The 20,334-nt window shown below is 34.5% G+C and overlaps 1 protein-coding gene across 3 annotated transcripts in view; it reads right to left on the reverse strand.

The window, feature by feature from the left end:
• Positions 1-20,334, reverse strand: part of Tecta (tectorin alpha) — a 138,416-nt gene that overhangs the window by 104,554 nt on the left and 13,528 nt on the right. For all 3 annotated transcript variants that reach the window (XM_048795830.1, XM_015489725.2, XM_048795829.1), the window contains exons 2-7: positions 15,824-15,972; positions 13,502-13,641; positions 7,065-7,246; positions 5,525-5,781; positions 2,687-2,813; positions 1,058-1,174 (exon numbers count right to left, since the gene is read on the reverse strand). In XM_048795830.1, the coding sequence (XP_048651787.1) occupies positions 1,058-1,174; positions 2,687-2,813; positions 5,525-5,781; positions 7,065-7,246; positions 13,502-13,641; positions 15,824-15,956 (956 nt within the window). In that variant the 5' untranslated portion in view covers positions 15,957-15,972. The remainder of the gene's footprint in view (positions 1-1,057; positions 1,175-2,686; positions 2,814-5,524; positions 5,782-7,064; positions 7,247-13,501; positions 13,642-15,823; positions 15,973-20,334) is intronic.

The following is a 20,334-nucleotide window of genomic DNA, read 5'->3' on the forward strand; positions in this document are numbered from 1 at the left end:
CTTTAAAACACTATTAATAATATCACAAAATCTTTTTACACAGAACTGGCTGAGCCTTACAGAAATATCAATCCCCTTAAAATCTCTATAAATAAAATATTTTTATTCAACATATCTGTTTGGGGAACAAACAGATATGTTGAATAAAAATGAATGAGAATCATAGATGTTTGTAGCCAGAAGGTCCAATTAATTTGACTCATATTCAGCCCTAAATTCTATACAGTTAGTCTGAAACTCCTCTTGTCAAATAGGTATTCACATTAAAGTCATTAAGAAAAGTAAGTAACTTTTTTAATAACCGATTTTTGTTACCAAGACCTAGAAACTTATTTTTGAAGATATTTTTTCCTAGATATTTGCTTATATCACATCTGCTATACTGTCTTTTACCTGAACAGAGTATTAAAAGTAGTTCTTCACCAAACAATAGATATCAGCTCTTTATACACTTGACAGTATTTACTAATGTAGCCCTGAGCATTTCTTTTCATTTCTCTTCAATCATCCTAATTCCTTTAATATTTCCTTAAGAGTCTATTTTCCAGTGCTTTTCTCATATTCCATGAAGTTACTATACATCTGCCAAATCTTCTAAACTGCGTAACTTAGTATATCCTACAAACAAATGAAATATAAATGAAGAAATCAATTTTGGTGTAGGTGAAAATGTGCCCCTGTATTAAACGAACTGATGCAGAGGAATAAAGGCATGCAGGGTAAATATACCATCAGGGACAGAAAACAATTCTCTATGTATTTCTTCTTCTTGTAACAGACTGGAAGTACGGAGTAATGAATTTGTCAAATGCTTACCCAATCATCCTTATCACATATGCAAGGCTAAAACAAATATACTGTACAAATGAGATAAAACTGGTTTGCTTTTATGTTTCTTCCTCTTTAAAAAAACAAAAAACAACAACAACAAAAAATATCACTGAAGTACTTTAAGAAGAAGTCAATCACAAATTATCTGATTTTGCCCTAAAACAATAGTTCTTAAGTTGCTCAACCTCTTAAGTGTTTTGCTATCCTGATTAAAGCCCCTTTTTACCTGAATGGCACTTCTTCCTGTGGAACATCCACATAATAACGAATAAAAAATCTCTCAGAGTCTTCTCGTTCACCATCAGTAACAACACTGCCATTAAGTTTGGAAACTGATGGCAATCTGTAAGTGAAAACCAAAAAGACATTTTAAGACACTAAAAACATTTAGCTTTAGAAATAAAATAATTGGTATGAGGCCCAGTCTCATTCTTTTAAAAGGACACATTTGGTGTAGTTTTGCTTGTATGTAAATACCAACATAAACTAAAGTCATAAAAAAGGGCCAAAAAATCTAGTCTGATTTTTGGATGAGATATTAACCTTTCATAATCCTACCTCATCTTTCAAGTAAGACTTTAGGGAACACTGTCCAATTTAAACCACATATGTCATTTTCAATTCTCTAGTAGCCACATTTTTTTAAGTAAAGATAAAATAGGTGTAATTAATTTTAATAGTATATTTTATTGATCCAACATATCCAGAATACAATCACTTCAACATGTACTCAAGGTTACAAAATAATTAATGAGCTATTTTATATTCTTTTATTCATATAAATTATTTGAAATCCAGTATCTATTTTACACCCATAACACTCTTTGTGTTAATATGGCAGCCACTTGCCATGTGTGTCTGTGAACACTTGAAACATGTCTGTCTGAATTTTACACCTATAGGTGTAAAATTTTACACCATATTAAATAGTACTGGTCTGGAGAAGAGTTAGTACAATATGGATATATAATTCAGGAATTAATTTATTATATTTTCAAAAGATTGCATAAAGAAAATAAAGCATAGAGTCTTCTTCAAGACTTGCTCCTCTTTAAAGAAAAATACGCTGACATTTCTTTCTTCAGAAGATACTAATATGTATGTTAAAAACTGTAAAGCAGGAGGTTCTGTGGGGCATTAGTCGGTCAGAAAGATCAATATCCTGTTTAAAGAACCACTCTTCTTTAGGGAACCTTAAAGCCTACTGTTTCTCTTTCAAAACTACCATGTGCAGTGCACAAAGAGAATAAAGCAAAGCTCCATGGTCCCTTCCATTTCAGCCAAAATTTTATTTCTTCTGAAGGTTCATAAAAAAAATACACACTTGTGGGAAATTCCAGTAGTCTTTGAGGCAGTGTCTGAGACAAGAAATGCAGGGGAGTCAGAGGAAGAAGATAATAATGATGGTAATCATACTTACGTAAATATATATTCAAGAAGAAAATACAGCTGCTGCTGAATAGCTCAATTTCCAGGTATTTGCACTTTAAGTAACCACTAGGTTAACAGAGAAAATGAGGACAACTATAAAAGAAATGATTCCCCATCATACAGACTTTTACTTTGTGACCCAAAAGAGGACTTCAAATATTCTAGTATTGAAAAGCATAAAAATAGAAAGATTTGTGAGGAAATTTTTCAGTGGCCTCAGCAGGATAACCGCATTCCGTGGTTTCTCCATTGTATTACATTCCTTTTTATCCAAGACTGGAAGCTACAGAAGCAGCTCCTTTAGGCACAGTCTGCTCAAGAGACGGATAAATTCACAGGGCACTATCCCCAATTAGTGCACCATCTCTTTAATGAAACAATAAGGCCCTGTGAAAAGAAGGCAAAAGAAATCAGGACAACAGACCTGGCTATTACCAATTTCCTGCGCTCCTCGGTGGTATATGGCTGCAGAAGAGGAATTCCTAACAATCTCACTTCTTCAAGTTTGGGGAATGAATTTAGTTTGTCTATGTCTTCCCAAGACTGCAAACCTAATTCAAGAAAGATATTGTTTAAGTTAATCCAGAAAAGAACACAAATAAGAAGCTAAACATAAAAAGAAAGCATTTCTATTAATAATTTATGAAATGTTAAGAACATCATAAATTGGAGAGCCTGCAATTTTTCCCTATCCAATACAGTAAGATACCATAAAAACTTCCCCAGTCTTTGTGATCTCAGTGGTCAAGGACTGACAGCCCTGTTCTTCAACATCCTTTTGTCTTCTGATTCTATCAAAATGGCTTATATAATCAGGGTCACAGGTAATTTCAATAAACAGGATGCATGCCATGATTACATAATTTTTTTTAAAAAAGTGACATTACCAACTCATTTTACTTTACAGATTCATGGATCAGAAGTAATGTTGTCGTTCTCACATTTTTACCTGAAAAATTCTGAAAATGGGATAAGGTCAAAAAAAAAAAAGGAAACTAAAGGGGAAATAGATACAACACATTATTAAACAAACAAACAAACAAACAAAAAAAAGCAAGAAACCTGAATCTGTGAATATGGAGAACATGCAACACATTAAGATTTTTTTAGCCCTAAAATTAAACTGCCTCTTTCATTGAGAGCAAATGTATCATCCAAGATAATATTTGATTTCCAAGTCAGGCAGGACTTCCAAATAGAAAAAATATTCCTGTGATAATGAAGTGGTCAATTTTACAATATAGGATAATCATTTCAGAGAACAAAAAAGTCCCTTCCTATTTCTGATGACCATCTGTAAAGGTAAAGACAGAGGAATAACTTAGGAGGACTCTGGAACAAACTATCCCAAGTCACAACTGTCCTCTTCACTGATAATGGCATTTCCACCCAGAAGGAAGAATAGAGTTAGAGCAAGGTGTGTCGAACTGTAAAGTGACTAGCTTCCTTGTACAAAATACTGGCCATTCAAATTTATTTCCTATCCAGTACCTACATGGTGAATTGAAATAAGTTTATGGGTTTTGTTTTTTTTTGTTGTTGTTGTTGTTCTTGTTGTTGTGTTATAGGTTACTTGTTTAAGAAATAGGATGAAAAATAATGTCATAAGAATAAGAAGAGAAGTCAGATTGGGAGGACTTTTTTTCTTTTTTCAAAAGACACTTCCGATAAAGGACTGCTAGGCAAAATATATAAAGAACTCAACAATAAGAAAATGAAAAACCCAACAAAAAAATGCATAAAATACCTAAAAAGATGACAAGAATATGAAAATATGTTCACTATCATATTATTAAGAGGATTTCAAATTAAAACAATGAGATACCACAGTACACCTGTTACAATGGTCAAAATTCAGAACACTGACAATACCAAACATTGGCAAGATATACAGCAACAGGAACTCTCATTCATTGCCAGAGGGAATACAAAATGACATAGCCACTTTGGAAGACAGTTTGGCAGGGTTTTTTTTTAGAACTAAATGTACTCTTACCATATGATCCAGCAATCATGCCTTAGTATTTACCCAAACAAGTAGAAAACTTATGTCACACAAAAACCTGCACATATATATTTAGAGCAGCTTTCCTTTAACTGTCAAAACTCAAAAGTAACCAAGATATCCTTCAGAAGATGATAGATAAACTGAGGTACATCAGAAAATAGAGTATTATTCAACAATAAAAAGAAATGAGCTATCAAGTCATGAAAACACATGAAGGATTTAAATGCATATTACTAAGTCCAAGAAGTTAATCTAAAAAGGCTACTACTGCATGATTACAAATATATGACCCTTTAGAAATGGCAAAATGCTGGAGATAGTAAAAAGATCAATTTTCCAGAGTTAGGGGTTATAAATAGAGCAGAGGGAATTTAAGGCAGTGAAACTGTTCAGTAAAATACACAATGGTAGATATGTGTTATTATACATTTGTATAATAATATACACCAAGAGTGAACCCTAATGCCAACTATGGATTTAGATAATGATGTATCAGTGTAAGTTCACGAACTGAAATACTACAAATTAATACTTTGGTGTTTGATGTTGATAGTGAGGAAGATTGTGAGTATGTGGGAACTCTGTCATTTTCTATCAATTTTGCTGTAAATCTAAAATTGTTCATAAAAATGAAGTTTATTAATTAAAAAAGAAATAGGCTAGGGCTGCGGTTGTAGCGCAGTGGAGGAGCACCTGCCTAGCATTCGTGAGGCACTGGGTTCGGTCCTCAGCCCCACATAAAGGTAAATAAATAAAATAAAGGTATTGCGTCCATCTACAACTAAAAAATATTTTTTAAAAAAGACATAGGCTAAATATATCCATTTCTATAATACATAGGATCCAATAGTAATACACTGACAATTACAGATCATAAGAAAGGGAGCATTTGAAAAGGCATAGTAGGTAAAATTCCATACCCTAAGCCCAAATAAATGATCTAGTTTATAATTCTTTTTACTCAGTCTTTTACTAACCAATTCATCAATTTTATTTAACCCCTTTCATAGCATGACCTCTTTAATGTATAAAATATAAATTACTAATATAATGCTAGGCCACTTAATATTTACCAGAACATTTATGAAAATGAATGTCTTAAATTTAGTCAATCAACAGGCAACCTGCATGTCATGTTGAAAATTCATCCTATAAAAAGGTAGAGCCATGACTGAAAAAAATACACTTTCATTGCATTTTATGCATAAGCTCAGATCAATTTGCATATAGAATGAGAACAAGCCTGTACCTCACCTGACTTGTGGAGGCTGATGGATCGCAGATTAGGAAACAACCTGGCCAATGAATCATCGGGCTCCTCAATAGCATTCAAATGATTGTTGGCCAGGACAAGGGTATCCAGTGATGGAAACATCACTCCCAATTTGCGTATTTCAGTCCAGTCTTGGAGGTTATTGTCTGTTATATGTAGGAGCTTAAGAGAATGACAGCAAATAGAAGAACAAGACACTGTTTCATAGTCATTAAGGCACAGGAAGAGCTCCTCCAAACTGCAAAGAGAAAAGGAAATATTTCATTGTTTAAAGCAATTTCATTTCTACCTTATGCCTATTTTTATTCATTCAATAAATAAATGAGTGCCTAGTACATGTGATACTCTGGTAGTTATAATAGAGAAAATACAAAGATGTCTTCTTGAAGCTCAATACCCTGTATAGCTAGGAAGACAAAACCTAAAGTATGTAAAACAGAATGATATAAGTTAGTACCAAGTTAATTTTGTGCTTAAAAAATTAAATGCCAAATTAAGCAGCACTAATTGCATAGAGATTGATACAGAAATGAAGTTGAAATTTTAGTTGGAATAACCAGGGAAGAATGTATGGCCTTGAAAGAGAGGTGGACTTGTATAAGTTTAGAGGAGATAAAAGGAAATTCCAAAAACAACATAAAAATATTTAAAATTGAAAATGATAACAACTATTGAATCTCTGTCCTGTATCAGGCCCTGTATCAGGAACATTATAGATTTTATTTCATTTCTGTTTCTGTAAGGTAAAAATAATTATGCCCACTTTACAGACCAGGAAACTGAGCTCAACAAAGTTAAGTAGCCTATCAAAGGTCACCTGATTATTAAGTGGAATGGGATTTAAAAGCTCATTCAGTACCATGCTGGAAGATGGATGCAGTGAGGAAACCAATCTCATTAGAATGACAATGACAAAATAAAACACAGTAAGTAGTATGAGATTCTGAAGGGCTTTGATAATTTCCATATTTAGCCAAAGAAACTGTATTTCTTTAGACTACATCTTTTGCAAACTTATAAGCATAAACAAAGATAGACACAAACAAAAAATAAAACATTTCTAAACTGACAAATAAAAGTATAATTTCTTTCTTAAATTTTTGAAAAGAATAGCAGGTCAATTTCTCATCATTTAATCATCTAAATGCTAATGTATTTTCTATGGTTTTCTTTTTCCTCCCAACAAAAAGGACTAAGGCAAAATTTTTTAAATCGGGTAATCAGAAGATTAAAATGGAGAAAGGCTGAGCTGATTTAGAAGTGATAAGTGCTTCTCAGGGGTATTTTCTAGCCAAAGGATGACATATCCCATGTCTTGGTGCTATTCAACACTGAACAAGTATTCAACTGGAAATGCTACCAGATTACCCTCACACCCTTTTCTAATTACTTAATTTTTCTAACCTCTTTCTCCATTCAATCTACAGATCTAGTATTTCTGAGACAGGAGATCAGCAGTAATTCTATGTACTAACACAGATGGAAACATAGCTCCCTGTCCACCATGCTCTCAGGTCTTACTCTGGTAACTCCTGTAGGATTGTGTGGACTGTCTCCCATGAAGCTTTGCTGTTGTTGAGGACAAGTTTGCGAACCCCAGAGAAGGACCCAGCACATGTTCTTTCTAAAACTGACAAATTCAGAGGGTTGGAACTCAGGTTTAGAAACTCCAACTGGGGAACATTTGACACAATTTTACTGACCTAGAGAAAGAGAAAAAAAGAAAGGCATATCAGGTGGTAATCAGAGCTTTTAAACAGCAATCATACTCAAGAAGGCCTAAATGAGAGGGTCCCCAGGCAAAGGGCCATTTACCTCAGGGATCCTACTTAGTGATGGTACCCACAGAGCAGCATAAGTGATTTCAACAAATCTTGGCAAACAATTTAATCTCATCCTATGAAACAGTAGCCTACACACACAATGGCACAAAACAAAGATTTCCTATGTCGCCATTAGCAAGGTCTCTGACTCTGTTCTATAATGATGTACTCTTTGAGAAAAAGATAAAAAGATAGTTTAGATGACATTCTAGGCCATAAATTTTTAAAGAGTTGAGAATGGATCATGCAATTGTCTTTGGATATCTTCTTTCATTCTCAGCACAACATTAAGGGTAATTAAAGGTTTCTTTTAAACCACCTGGTAACAATTCATGTGTTCAAAATTGACTGCACAGTCACAATCACTTAGAAAAGTTTCATTTTGGCTGAAAGATGTACCAAACTGTACTTAAAAGTCAAAAGAATCCATAACTGTATAGTAAAAGAGAAAGCACAGTCATCACTGTAATGATTTAGCTAGCGACCTGGTAGCTAAGAAGGGGAAAAAAGCAAATGACTGAACATAACTTTTTGCTCCTCACAATATTAATATCTTTGATATGGTTTATTTCATAATATTCTCAGAAGAACTTACAAGACTACTTTCATTCTAATAAATGAGGAAACAGAGGCTCATAGACATTAAATAACTTGACTAAGTCCCAAATATCATATTTGGAATTCAAAAATCAGAAACAATATTTTTTCCATAGACTACAACTAATATACCACAAATAAAACCAGAAAAAAAATGATCCAACAATTGAAGAGTAGGTGGCACAATCAATGCAAAGGACTGGCTTAAACAAGCAGGAAATAAATGTTAAATGCCCAGTAAGTGTATTAAGCATTAAACAGCCAGGCAGCGTGGATCTAAAAGTTATGAAAAAGGGAATAGAAAACAGTAGTTAGGATTAGTTTTTTGTTTGTTTGTTTTAATATTTATTTTTTAGTTGTAGTTGGACACAATACCTTTATTTTATTCATATATTTTTATGTGGTGCTGAGGATCGAACCCAGGGTCTTGCATGTGCAAGGCGAGCGCTCGCTCTACTGCTGAGCCACCAGCTACCAACAATTCCTAGCTGTGTGATTTCAGATAAATTACTTAACCTTTCCAAATCTGTTTCCTCATTCATAAAATGAGGAAAACAGTACCCATCTATGTTATAGAATACTGATAACATTAAATGAGATACATGTGTCATGTACTCAGCATAGCAATTGGCATATCTTTTTGAAACTAAATCACATGCAAATTGTATAAAAGCAGAGACAGCAAGGCACTTAACATTTACCAAATAAACTAGTAACACAAAATCATTCAATAAATGTAACTAATACTAATAGCACCTAACATTTACCAAATAAACTAGTAACACAAAATCATTCAATAAATGTAACTAATACTAATATGATAAGAATAGTATGAACCAGTATCTCAACCTTGTTGAGCCATCAGAATCATTGGTAGAATTTTTAAAATACACAGATTCCCAGTTTCCACCATGAACACTGAATAAGAAGGTTCACAGAGGGGACCAGCTACAGGGTTGGAACCTGAATATGTTTCTTTTCAGAACTCATGGAGGTAATACTAAAAGTATATAAAAAGTAGAGAACCATGGGAGAAAGAAAAAATAATCTGTACTTTACAATAGATCAACTGTGTATTTTCAAGGAGCTCTAAAATCAGTGAGAGTAGATTAACTCCAAGAAAATTCAGAGAAGTCAGAGGGAAAGTTCCTCATGAATTTCACTATTTCATCTATTCCCCACAGTAACCCTTTGAAGTGAGTGCCACTTTTGTTCTCATTTTTCAAACAAAGAAATGAGCTGCCTTTTAGAGAAAATACACTAGGCTTCTGTTTAAAGTGTAAGGAATTCATACCAACCACACATATTTTCTTGTTTGGTCCCTTTTGTAATCAAATGGTACCAAACATCTGTGCAACAGATGGCCAGAATTTGGAGTTTAGTCTGTGACTATAACACAGTTAAAAAATTCATTCAGGGACCAACCCTTTACTATATTCTATGACTTCAATATTAACAATATGAAAGATTTTCATAAAAAAGATGATGGCCGGCCATACTTCTTTTAAAGCTAAAAAAGTAAAAATTGCTTTAAAGCATTTAAAACATGAAGAAAACCCACTAATTATAGTACAAATCTAGTTAAATAGAAATAAAACATAAGCCCTACGCTAAACATCTCCATATAATATTTTATTTTTTAACAAAGAGGAAAATAGTAAAAAAAAAAATGGATAACTTAAGGGTTTTAAAGCAATTTCTTGGGGAGGTTTCCCAAAACTAATAGATATGTGATACAATCTTCACAGTCTGTCTACACTACTGCACAGTGAGAACGCAGATTTAGGATAATGACTTGTATATCCTAAAAATATAAAATTGGACTAGGATCTCATAATTCAAGCAGGAAAATAATGTATGATAGAAATAAATATCTTCTCTTTAAAGGGCAGAAATGAAAAAGTTCTTTGGGGTTACCTCAAATCAATGATAAGATTCAGGAAACTATAATATTCATCACACAGATAAATGTACTATGATGGAAAATTTCCTAGTAGCAAAGGCTGACAAACATTTTGTTGAGTTTCTAGAGCAGTATATTAACTTCACTTTTTTAAATTCTAAAAATAAAAATGATTCCTCCAGTTGGAATAAGGTGAGTCTGCTTATTTGCAGAAACATGGAAATGAACTTAGATCACCCCTTAATCCTCCACAGTCCCGTGACTTAATAGGGGATCCTCCACTGTGGCATATAAAAAGGAAGAAACTAAAGATTTAAGAAAAATGAAGAAAGGGTTTTAAGATAACAATCTGTAATTTATACCCAAGCTATTCACTACTTCACCTGACTAGCTAATCCCTCCCTCCTCTTAACTATTTGGTTTAATTTCTTTTATAAAATGGTTTTGATAAGGAAAAGAAAAAAAAAGGAGATACCTTGGGAAATGTCAGACAAAATTCTAGTCAGCCCAAAATTAAAGTCAATCACTAAAAATGCATTTTTTATATACCTAAGTGCCCAATTTTAGAAGGGTGGTGGCAAATCTTTTCTTCCTCCAAAAGTATTACATTTCTCACTTGTTTTCACTTTAGCCTTTGGATCTATAGCAGCCAACAGTTTAAACTACAAAAGAAGTTACTCGTAACATTAGTGACCATTCAGAAACTGAAAGAACCTACTATATTATTTTGTTCCACATTGCTCTATCAATACTGGCTGAGGTGAACTTAGTTAATGGCTAGGGACAAATGATCTTTCTGGTAATCAGACATATAGATTGTAATGGGGTTGAAATGTAATGTCTTAAAAACAGTGACCTATGAGGTCTCTGTAGCCTGGCAAAGAGTTTAATCAAGGCTAAAAATCAATACTCCTTTACTCTCAGTATTTCTTCCATCTCTTTGATCTCTACATACTCTAAAGATTGGGATCAACTACAGTTAAAAATAAGGAGGAAATATAAAGGAATAATGAAAACAAAAATAAACTGGAAAATGGAAAGTTGAAAACAGCAGCAACCAACATCACTTAAAAATTGCCTAAAGATGGACTACTGAGCACATATAGGAATGTAAAAACTGAGTGCCGAGTACAAATAAATAGCTGAGCCTCTGGCTATAGATCAATGTGACCTGAGGAATATTTAATACAGATTTTTATCTAAGCAAAGGAAAGGCTGAATTACTTAGTATAAGCTCTAATCCATATTATATACATCTTCCCTCTGAAGTGGCAACTATACCATTATTAAACTGTTCTTACTAGTGAGCAAAAGCTCATGTACATAATCACAGTGCAGGCCAAAACACAAAGCACAAAGCCTGTGAAATTTTACTCCCAAAGAAACAAGTTTAGAGATTCGGCAAGGACCATAGCAGCTGAACTGATTCACAAGAAGATTTGGTCTGACTTGTCACCAACACAGACCACAAATCTTACCAGTACAGAACTTAGGAGAATCACAGAGGAGGATTAACAAGCTCATTCTTATTGTATTTGTGCAGTGTGGACAGAGCGTGCATGGCAATTTGGTATCTCAAAGGACCCAGAAGGCACAGATAACAATTAGTCCAATAGTGAACTATACTAGTTGTTTAGATAAGTGCGTAAATAAAAGCACAAACAGGGATTTTTTTTCGAACAAATAAATGTACAACTGGAAAAAAATTCTTAGAATAGTCCTATAATCTGCTTATATTAATAAATCACTTAGAAGTCAGGTGAAACATACCCAAAGAATTTTAGTAAAAATCTAATAAAAGCAGAAAATATAACCAAGAGTAGTTACTAGATTAACAAGATTATGAAATAGATTGAACAAACTAGGTTATAGACAGATTTTTTGCTTAAACAAGAAAGCCATCTTAGGATTTGTATAGCATTCAATATTTACAAAGTGCTTCAATTATTAATCTTATCAGCAAGTCTGGTTGAGCAGACTGAGCATTAACATTTTAGGGGAATTTCTCAAGATTACAGGAAAAGTTAGAGCAAGTGGTTTTGATCAATCCTTAAGATATAATCATTTATTCATTAACACATTCAACAAACTTTTTGGCCACCTAGTATGCTGGGTGCTGACAATAAAAAAGATAAAAACCTCCACTTGAAATAAGCTCACAGTCTAGTAGGAAAACAGGTAAGCAAGTGATTACTCTATGCTGTGATAAATCCTTTCACAGCAGTATGGTAAAGTGCTCTGGAATCATAGGACTGTAGCTGAGAGAAATCACGGAAAATTTCCTCAGAGAAACAGCAACTTGGGTCAAGTCTTGAAGGAAAAATAGAAGTGGCCAAGGAGACAAGAGGTAAAAGAGCACAGTCAGTTCAGAAGGAATAGAAGCAAGGAAGTTTTTCACGTCATGAACTTATCATGGGCTGTAAAAAGTATATGGCTAAAATGGGGATAAATTTTCAAACACTGCAAAGGGCCATATATGATGAAGGGCCATGCTGAATGAGTTCAGACCCTGTGGTTTCAAAGCATCAAAAAGCTTTGAAAAGCTTTTTGGGACTTCATACAATAGTGTCATATCATTATTCATATACTGAAAGGAGTCTGTGGTGGCACTATGGAAAAATAGAGCATACAACCAGACCCAGGAAAACCCATTAGCAAACTTCTCCAGTAGTCAAAGCAAAATACAAGAGCCTAAATTAAAGCAGGAAAATGAACTAAATAGGAAGAATTGTTTTTCCCTTATTCTTCAAGGTACCCTCATCAGGAATATTACAATTAGGTGAGTGATGTTATCTACAATAATAAGACAATGTTATCTATTATTTGTGTACTTAATTTAGAATCACTCTGAGGTCTAAAGACATGTTGTATTAAACTGTCAGAGGATCATGATAATATAACAGAAGTTCTAAAATATTTAAAATAAATTTCAATAACAAGAATTAATATTTTATAATATTGATTTCAATTTTTTTCCCCCGAGGTAGTGGGAATTAAACCCAGGGGCACTCTACCATGGAGCTTCATCCCCAGCTCTTTTAATTTATTTATTTACCTTTTTTTTTTTTTTGTACCAGAGATTGAACTGAGGGCACTTAACCACGGAGATATATCCCAGTCCTTTTTACATTTTATTTTGAGATAGGGTCCCACTATGTTGCTAAGGGTCTCACTAAGTTATCAAGGCTGGCCTTGAACTTGTGATCTTCCTGCTCAGCCAACTGAGTCGGTGGACTTACAGGCACATGTCACCAATACCCAGCTCAAGTTCTAGCAATTTTATGTCAATTTATAGTAACGAGAATTGAAGTAGAAGTAGAGAATAAGTGTAGGATGTGTAAACTAGGGAAACAAAAATTTAATGCATTGTAAGCAGTATAGATCTCTGTAGACTCACTAACCTCTTGATGCCTGGAATAAAAAGTTCCTCAGTGCTTTTCACATTGATGAAAAAAAAGTTAGCAGTAACAAAACTAACTGTGAAATCATCATAAGTAGTTAATACAGTCAATTATTTATCTTGAAACATATAGACAAGAATCCCAGTGAGAACCAGAATTCAGCAGAACACATTACAACATAAATAATAATACAACAGCTATTACTGCCAAAACTCAGCATTATAAAAATTTTACCTCATGCCAGTCTTCGAGTTTGTTGTCAGAAAGATCTAGTTCCGACACATGAGCACAGAAGGCAGCAATTTCTCTTTCATCTCCTGCACAGGTTATTCCACAGCTGTTCAACACTAGTACACTTGGGAGGTTGAGGCGATCTGAATCACAGGGGACACAAAACACTTTCTACATCAGCCTAACTCTTGTCTACATATGTTCAGCTCTCAGGAACCATCAAGAAACAACAATCAAACTATGTGAAATTACAAAAGGACCCAGAAAATACAGGATGTTAACAGGCTCCAAGGATCCTGAATGCTAAGGGGAGGTAGCTAACTATGGCCCAGGAGAAGTTCAAAAGCACAGAACCAGTACCTCCAAAATTCTTCCAGGCATTAACTCTGGTAGGGCTCTTCATCCTAATTACCACAACAGAGCCAACATCCACACTATTATCTTATCATCTGAACACCAGATGAAATGCATGCCTGGACTGTCACCACCTTCTTGTTGGCCTTAATTCTTTTCTCCCATGAATTTAGTCCAAAAGTATTCAGGGTAACTCTGACTGATGTGAATCTTTACCTTTTGCTGCCTGTAAAAATTACCTCAAACTGTTAGATAATCAACCTACTAAACAACTTCTTTCTTCAAGTTCATATCACTGAAGAAATCTTCCTCACTTAAGCAGATCCTTTCAAAACTCTACATCTGGTTCTTTCATACTTGTCTACCAATTATACCCATTTCATATCCATGTAGAATTTGTCCCTTTTGAAAATGAACCTTCTTTTAAATTATAATTGCAATGAGAGAAAGTGTTTCAGAATCTGAAATATTTAATGAATTTGGTCAAATTGAGGTAACAACTCTGAGTACTACCTGGCTCAAAAATACATATGTCAATAAAATCACTCTTACTATATCTACTAAAAGGGGAAAACGTGAATTCAACCACTCTTTTTCCACTTGGTAAAAAAGAAGATCTCATAAAGTTTATGCTTTATTAATGGAGGCTTCAAATTACATGGTTTTCCAACTTAGTATTTTTCAGTATCAAATTTCTCAGAATAGGAATGGATCCCAGAAAAAAAAAAAAAAGGTCAAGTATGAAGTCCACGTCTCTCTACCATTCCAGGTCACATGCTGTGATAAAACTGTATTGAGAAATCACAAACACTTGGTAACCTCTGAACACAAGAACTAAAACAACAATTTACTATTAATCCCCCTTAATTACAAAGAACTATTTCCAAGATCTATTAAGTACAACATTAAGCTGAAAGGCAAGCAAAAATGTACCTTGCACATTTCTAGTTATAGAATTTAGCTCATATCTAATCCTTCCCCTAGAAGGTCTTTATCGGCTGTATAACTAAATTCTACATTCCTGAAGACTAATTCAAGTCTCACAGCTTTGAACCCTTCCTGGTTATTAATTTTAATTCCAAATTTCCTTCCCAATCACTGTGTCATTCCTCTGGCTCAACATAAACTAGCTTGTGTTATCTTTGTAAATGTGACTGCCTTGTCCAGTTAAGCTGTTAAGCTCTTTGAGGGCACAGGACAATCATGCACTATTTGTACCCTCCAGGATCCTTGAAACAACATGCATTTGAAATATTATCACCGTGAGGATGAGAGGGGGCAAGAATAGAAGTTCAGGGGCTGGGGATGTGGCTCAAGCGGTAGCGCGCTCGCCTGGCATGCGTGCGGCCCGGGTTCGATCCTCGGCACCACATACAAACAAAGATGTTGTGCCCGCCGAAAAACTAAAAAAAAATAAATATTAAAAAAAAAATTCTCTCTCTCTCTCTCACACTCTCTCTTAAAAAAAAAAAGAATAGAAGTTCAGTAGATTAGACAAAGGGGAATGAAGGGAAGGAAGTGGGGACAGGGACAGGAAAGACAGTGGGATAACTCTAATATAACTTTCCTATGTACATATATGAACACACTACAATGAATCTCCACATCACGTACAACCACAAGAATGGAATTCTAATTAGAAGAAGATATATTCCATGTTTGTATAAATATGTCATAATACACTCTACTGCCATAAATAAATAAATAAATAAATAAATGATTTTTGGGCAAAAAAAGAGAGAAATATTACCACTTGAACATTATTCTTGCCCTTTAAGTACAACTACAACTCCTTGTGGACAATCTGGAGGAAAATAAGTACTGAGGTTCTTTAAAATCTGAGACCAAAATAAGGGGGAAAGATTATTTGATTCATCATTTTAAGTAAAGAAAATAATTTGTAAACAAGGTAATTCTGTGAACTGACTTCCTAAGTAAGCTCCAATAAATAAATGTGTAGGTCTTTCTTACCTTTCATAGGAGAGCCCTGAGGTGTGGCTGGGACATGGACTCCCATCCCAGGGCCACGACGGTAAGGAAAGTTTTCAGGACTATATTTTTCACATAATACTTGCATAAAACTTCTTCCACTAGGTTGGTCCATCTTTCTTTCCTAAATTCTACAAGAAACCAAGAAATCATCAAAATTATTTATTTACTCATATAAGAAATATTTACTGAGAACCAATTATTTATCAAGCACTAAAGTAGGCATTGCAGACATAGAAGATATGGTCACTGCCCCCAGGAAATTACACTGTGGTAAGATTTTATGATTTAAGGAAGTTACATATGCAAACAAATGACAGCAACATAGCTCAGCATATGATATTTGCAAAATAATAAAAACTATTCCAAGATTAAGAAGAGGGGTGATCATTGCCAATCAAGGATAACAAGGCTTTGCACTAGTGCATAGAGTTCACGCAGTAAGTAACTGGAAAAAGGACTAAAAGAAGAGGTATAGGCTAAACATGAGGCTAAATAATTTGGATGAAGCTTTTATTATCTGACCCTTGAAATTCATTTTCCTCTTCTTCCACAGTAATAGAAATTTTACATATGTACACCATATATGTATATTGGCTATCTGTATTTAGAAATAAATATATGTCTAGTTCTAGCTGATTGGAATAGAAATAAGGTCTAGCTGATTGGGATAGAAATAAAATATTCTGTGGCAACGTCCAGCAATCATCCTTAAAAGACAGCCAAGGTATTCTATTTGACTTCCTTCTTTGTGTCGTCCTTCATTCTACTTAATAGAAAACAGATGCCACCTTGGACCATGAGCCAAGTAATATTTCCTAATGGAGGAGGAGGAGCAATTGCTAAAAGGGGCCTCAGTTCTGGAGGTCTTCCTGGGACTGAACTGCCATATAGGTATATATCTCTAGAAATTTCAGAAAATAAATAACCTATTTTATTTAATCCACTGTTTTCTTTTCTTTTCTTTCTTCCTTTCTTCCTTTCTTTCTTTCTTTCTTCCTTTCTTCCTTTCTTTTTCTTTCTTTTTTAGTTACTTACCACCCGGCCTAAGAAATGACTAATATAGAATTTCATTTCTTTTTGTTCTGAGTTTAGGTAGAAGATTTTCTACTTAACCTCAGCTGAGGGTCCAAATAATCAATAACTCCAGCACTTTCTCTATACTCCTCCATGTGTTAAAAGAGATAATACATGCTAACAGCCTGATAACATATTATCAGGAGCTACCCTATGCTTATATCATACATCAACCAGTAGGTTATCACGCTACTTTTTAAAAATTAAAACAATCAGAAAAAGAGAGGAGGATAGAGACTACTCAAAGAAAGGATATCATGAAAGAAGGCAGAGAATGTACAAAGGCATATGTAAGTAACCTCAAGAGATCCAGTGTTGCCAAAGCAGCATGACCATAAAGGACATCATCTAAACAGGAACCCCAAAGGAGAGCTTATGTGCCACATTAAGAAGCAGAGCTTTATCCTATGGTAAGCAGGAAGAAATTAGGTTTTTAGGAAGGGAAGACAATTACCAATTGTTTTGTTGGAAACTCACCCTAGCAATTATACAGTTGATGGATATGAGGGAAATGAGTGAAGGCAGGAAGAAGAGTTAGGAAGATGCTACAAGAATACAAGAGCAGGATAATAAGGACCTCAAAATCCAGAGTGGGGGAAGAATTAGAAAATAGTGGCAGATTCAAAATGACTTAGAAAGCAAGCTTTTCAGGAACTGTAGGGGCTGAGAGAGAAGGGGAGTCTAAGCTGGTTTCCAGTACAGGTGACCAGGTGACTACATTACCTTTAACTAGTACCATTAGTCAAAAAAATATGATCAAAGTCAGTGTTAAGGGGCAAAATTATGGATTCCAATTTACTCATATTCAATTAGAGACACTTGTGGAATATTCTGGAAAACAGTCTAAATTTGAGTGAGAAATGTTAGCCAAAGATGAAGATTTGTACATCATCAGAATATAGGAAGTACTCTGAATAAGAACAGTAGGACAAGAGAACATGGGAATCAATGATATTTAAAGGACACGCAGAAGCAGCAAAGTCATGAAGAAAAAGAAAAGGAACAACAGAAGAGCAGCATATACAGCCAATATTTTGAGGACTTTAATGAGAAAAGGAGAAGGAAGACGGGATAGTAAGCTTGGCAGGCACAAAATAGAGGAGGGAATCAGACACAACTGTCACAAGTTTTCTCTCAAAATAGGAGAGACCTGAACATTGTTGTAGATTTCGAGAGTGGCTTACAGAAAGACTAAGGAGGACTACTGATACTTTTCCCTGGAAGAAACCAACAGGAATGAACATTTAAAAGTTTCTCTCAGAGAATGGTTTGATACCAGTCAGATATTCTTCAAATTGTTTACCATTACTGGAGACAGATTTACTTCACTATGGATGCACTGGTTTACTTGTACTTGCATAGTTTAATTATACTGAACACTAGGTATTTCTCATGTTATCATCCTAACTCCAACTTTAATTATAAAGGGGAGTGAAACTGTGCAATTCTAATTCTTTCAGTATTGATTCATAGCATCAGATGCAGCATACTATGCATAGTAAGAGCTGATGAATGCTGAGTTATTAAAATCACTTACCTCCAGGGTGCCAAGTGGAAAAAGCAGAGAATTCAGGATGGGGAGCAGATTTAAACCCCACTCAGATTTCACTACTTAATAGTTTTGTATCATCAAGCAAGTCAAGTATTTCTCTCTGGGACTCAAACATCTATATCTATAAAATATTAACGTCTACACTATTCATATTACAGGGTTGGTGTGGAGCCCTAAAATATATAAATACATTATTTGGATTAAAGGGCTATTGTAAAGCTCTAAATACAAATGCTATTAATTTTAAGCGAAAGTTATGGTAAAGTAGAAAGCATATGGACATAGGAAACTTATGTTCTCTCACTAGCTGGGTACACTTACGCTAGTTAGCTAACCTTTCTACTTTATCTTTTTCACCCATGGATGGTCTCAACCTTCCTCTCAGATTTGCCACAAGAAGTTTTTAAAAAGCATGAGTTAATATAGTCATTAAGTTTGGCATATCTCTTAGACCACTATCAAGACCACTCCCACAACAACTGTGTGAAATCAGTTCTCAAATAGTTAGAACACAATGGATGCTCATGGAGCATGTGTCCATTCATTGAACAAAGTTTCATCTCTATAACTTACCAAAGATTAGACTACAGAATACATTTCATAATTGAGTATATCACAAGTCACCTTGAAAATACAGGACAGTCTTCTGTTTAAAAATCTTCATTTGTAAGCTTAGGGGTAGAGACAATTGGAGTGCCAGATAGTTATTTCTATCTACATAAAATAGTAAATATTTGCATAGGAGCGCTCTCTATCCTAATATTCATGGTGTCAACTTTTGAGCTTGGGTTGTGTTCATCTTATGCTTTGGGAACCTTCAGGCTGATCTTTTAAAAAGTAAACATATCACCACCAACAGCAGACAACATAAAGCATATCTTATGCCACTTGGAACAAGCACCAGAGCTCTTATCAAAGGCCTTGTCTCAAGTTGAATGCCAACAGAATCTGTACAAACTGTTTAACAAAAACATCAAAGAAGTTACATTGCTATCTTTCATACAATTGGCAATTCAAAAAGAATTAAAAAAAAAACGTGTGGGGAAGGTGAACTCTATCAAAATAATGGTCACTGTGTTTAAGTAGCATTTATTATCTGTAGAATTCAGAACCACTGCACTACATAATTCAAGGGCAATAGTCTTAAACACAATTGAATTATAGACAAATTGAGAGTCTACAATGTGGCATGGGCGGCTGAGGCATGAGGATCAAGAGTTCAAAGCCAGTCTCAGCAACTTAATCAGGCCCTAAGCAACTTACCGAGACCCTGTCTCTAAATACAATATTTTTAAAAGGGCTGGGGATGTGACTCAGTGATTAAACACCACTGGGTTCAATCAAGCAAGCATGGGTACTTAAAATTTTTTTCCCTCATGGCAGAAAACAAAACATCCAGCCCCATACTTGAATAATTCTTCCAAATAGCCTGGATTTTTTTTTAAATTATTATTCTTAAGACTGAAGAGCGACACCAGGTGCCTTCGCTGGTTCTTTTCCAGAATACTCTACTGCACTAGTTTTCCTGTAATAAAGATGATGCAGTCTTAGATAGGTGGATTTTGAATTAGAATGTTATGGCTGCAAAATGGATTGGTAATATAAATCTAATCTATCTTTTGGGGCAGTTTGAAGAGGAACAATAGGTGGGGAAGGAGAGCTGAAAACCAAGAAGACTGAAAAATAAGGAAATATAGGGTAGAAAAAAATCCTTTAACCAGAGCCTTTTAAAAGTTTTTTTAGGTATAGGGGATAATCTATGACTTTTTGGAAATAGCAGGTGTCAAATTTCATCAGTCTACCTCTATAGTTGGCAGAGTTCTAATGCATTTGTAAAATGTTCTGAATTGGTGCTTAAAGCCAA

The sequence above is a fragment of the Marmota marmota genome, unplaced genomic scaffold, assembly GCF_001458135.2.
Source record: "Marmota marmota marmota unplaced genomic scaffold, marMar, whole genome shotgun sequence".
In the NCBI taxonomy this organism is placed as follows: domain Eukaryota; kingdom Metazoa; phylum Chordata; class Mammalia; order Rodentia; family Sciuridae; genus Marmota; species Marmota marmota.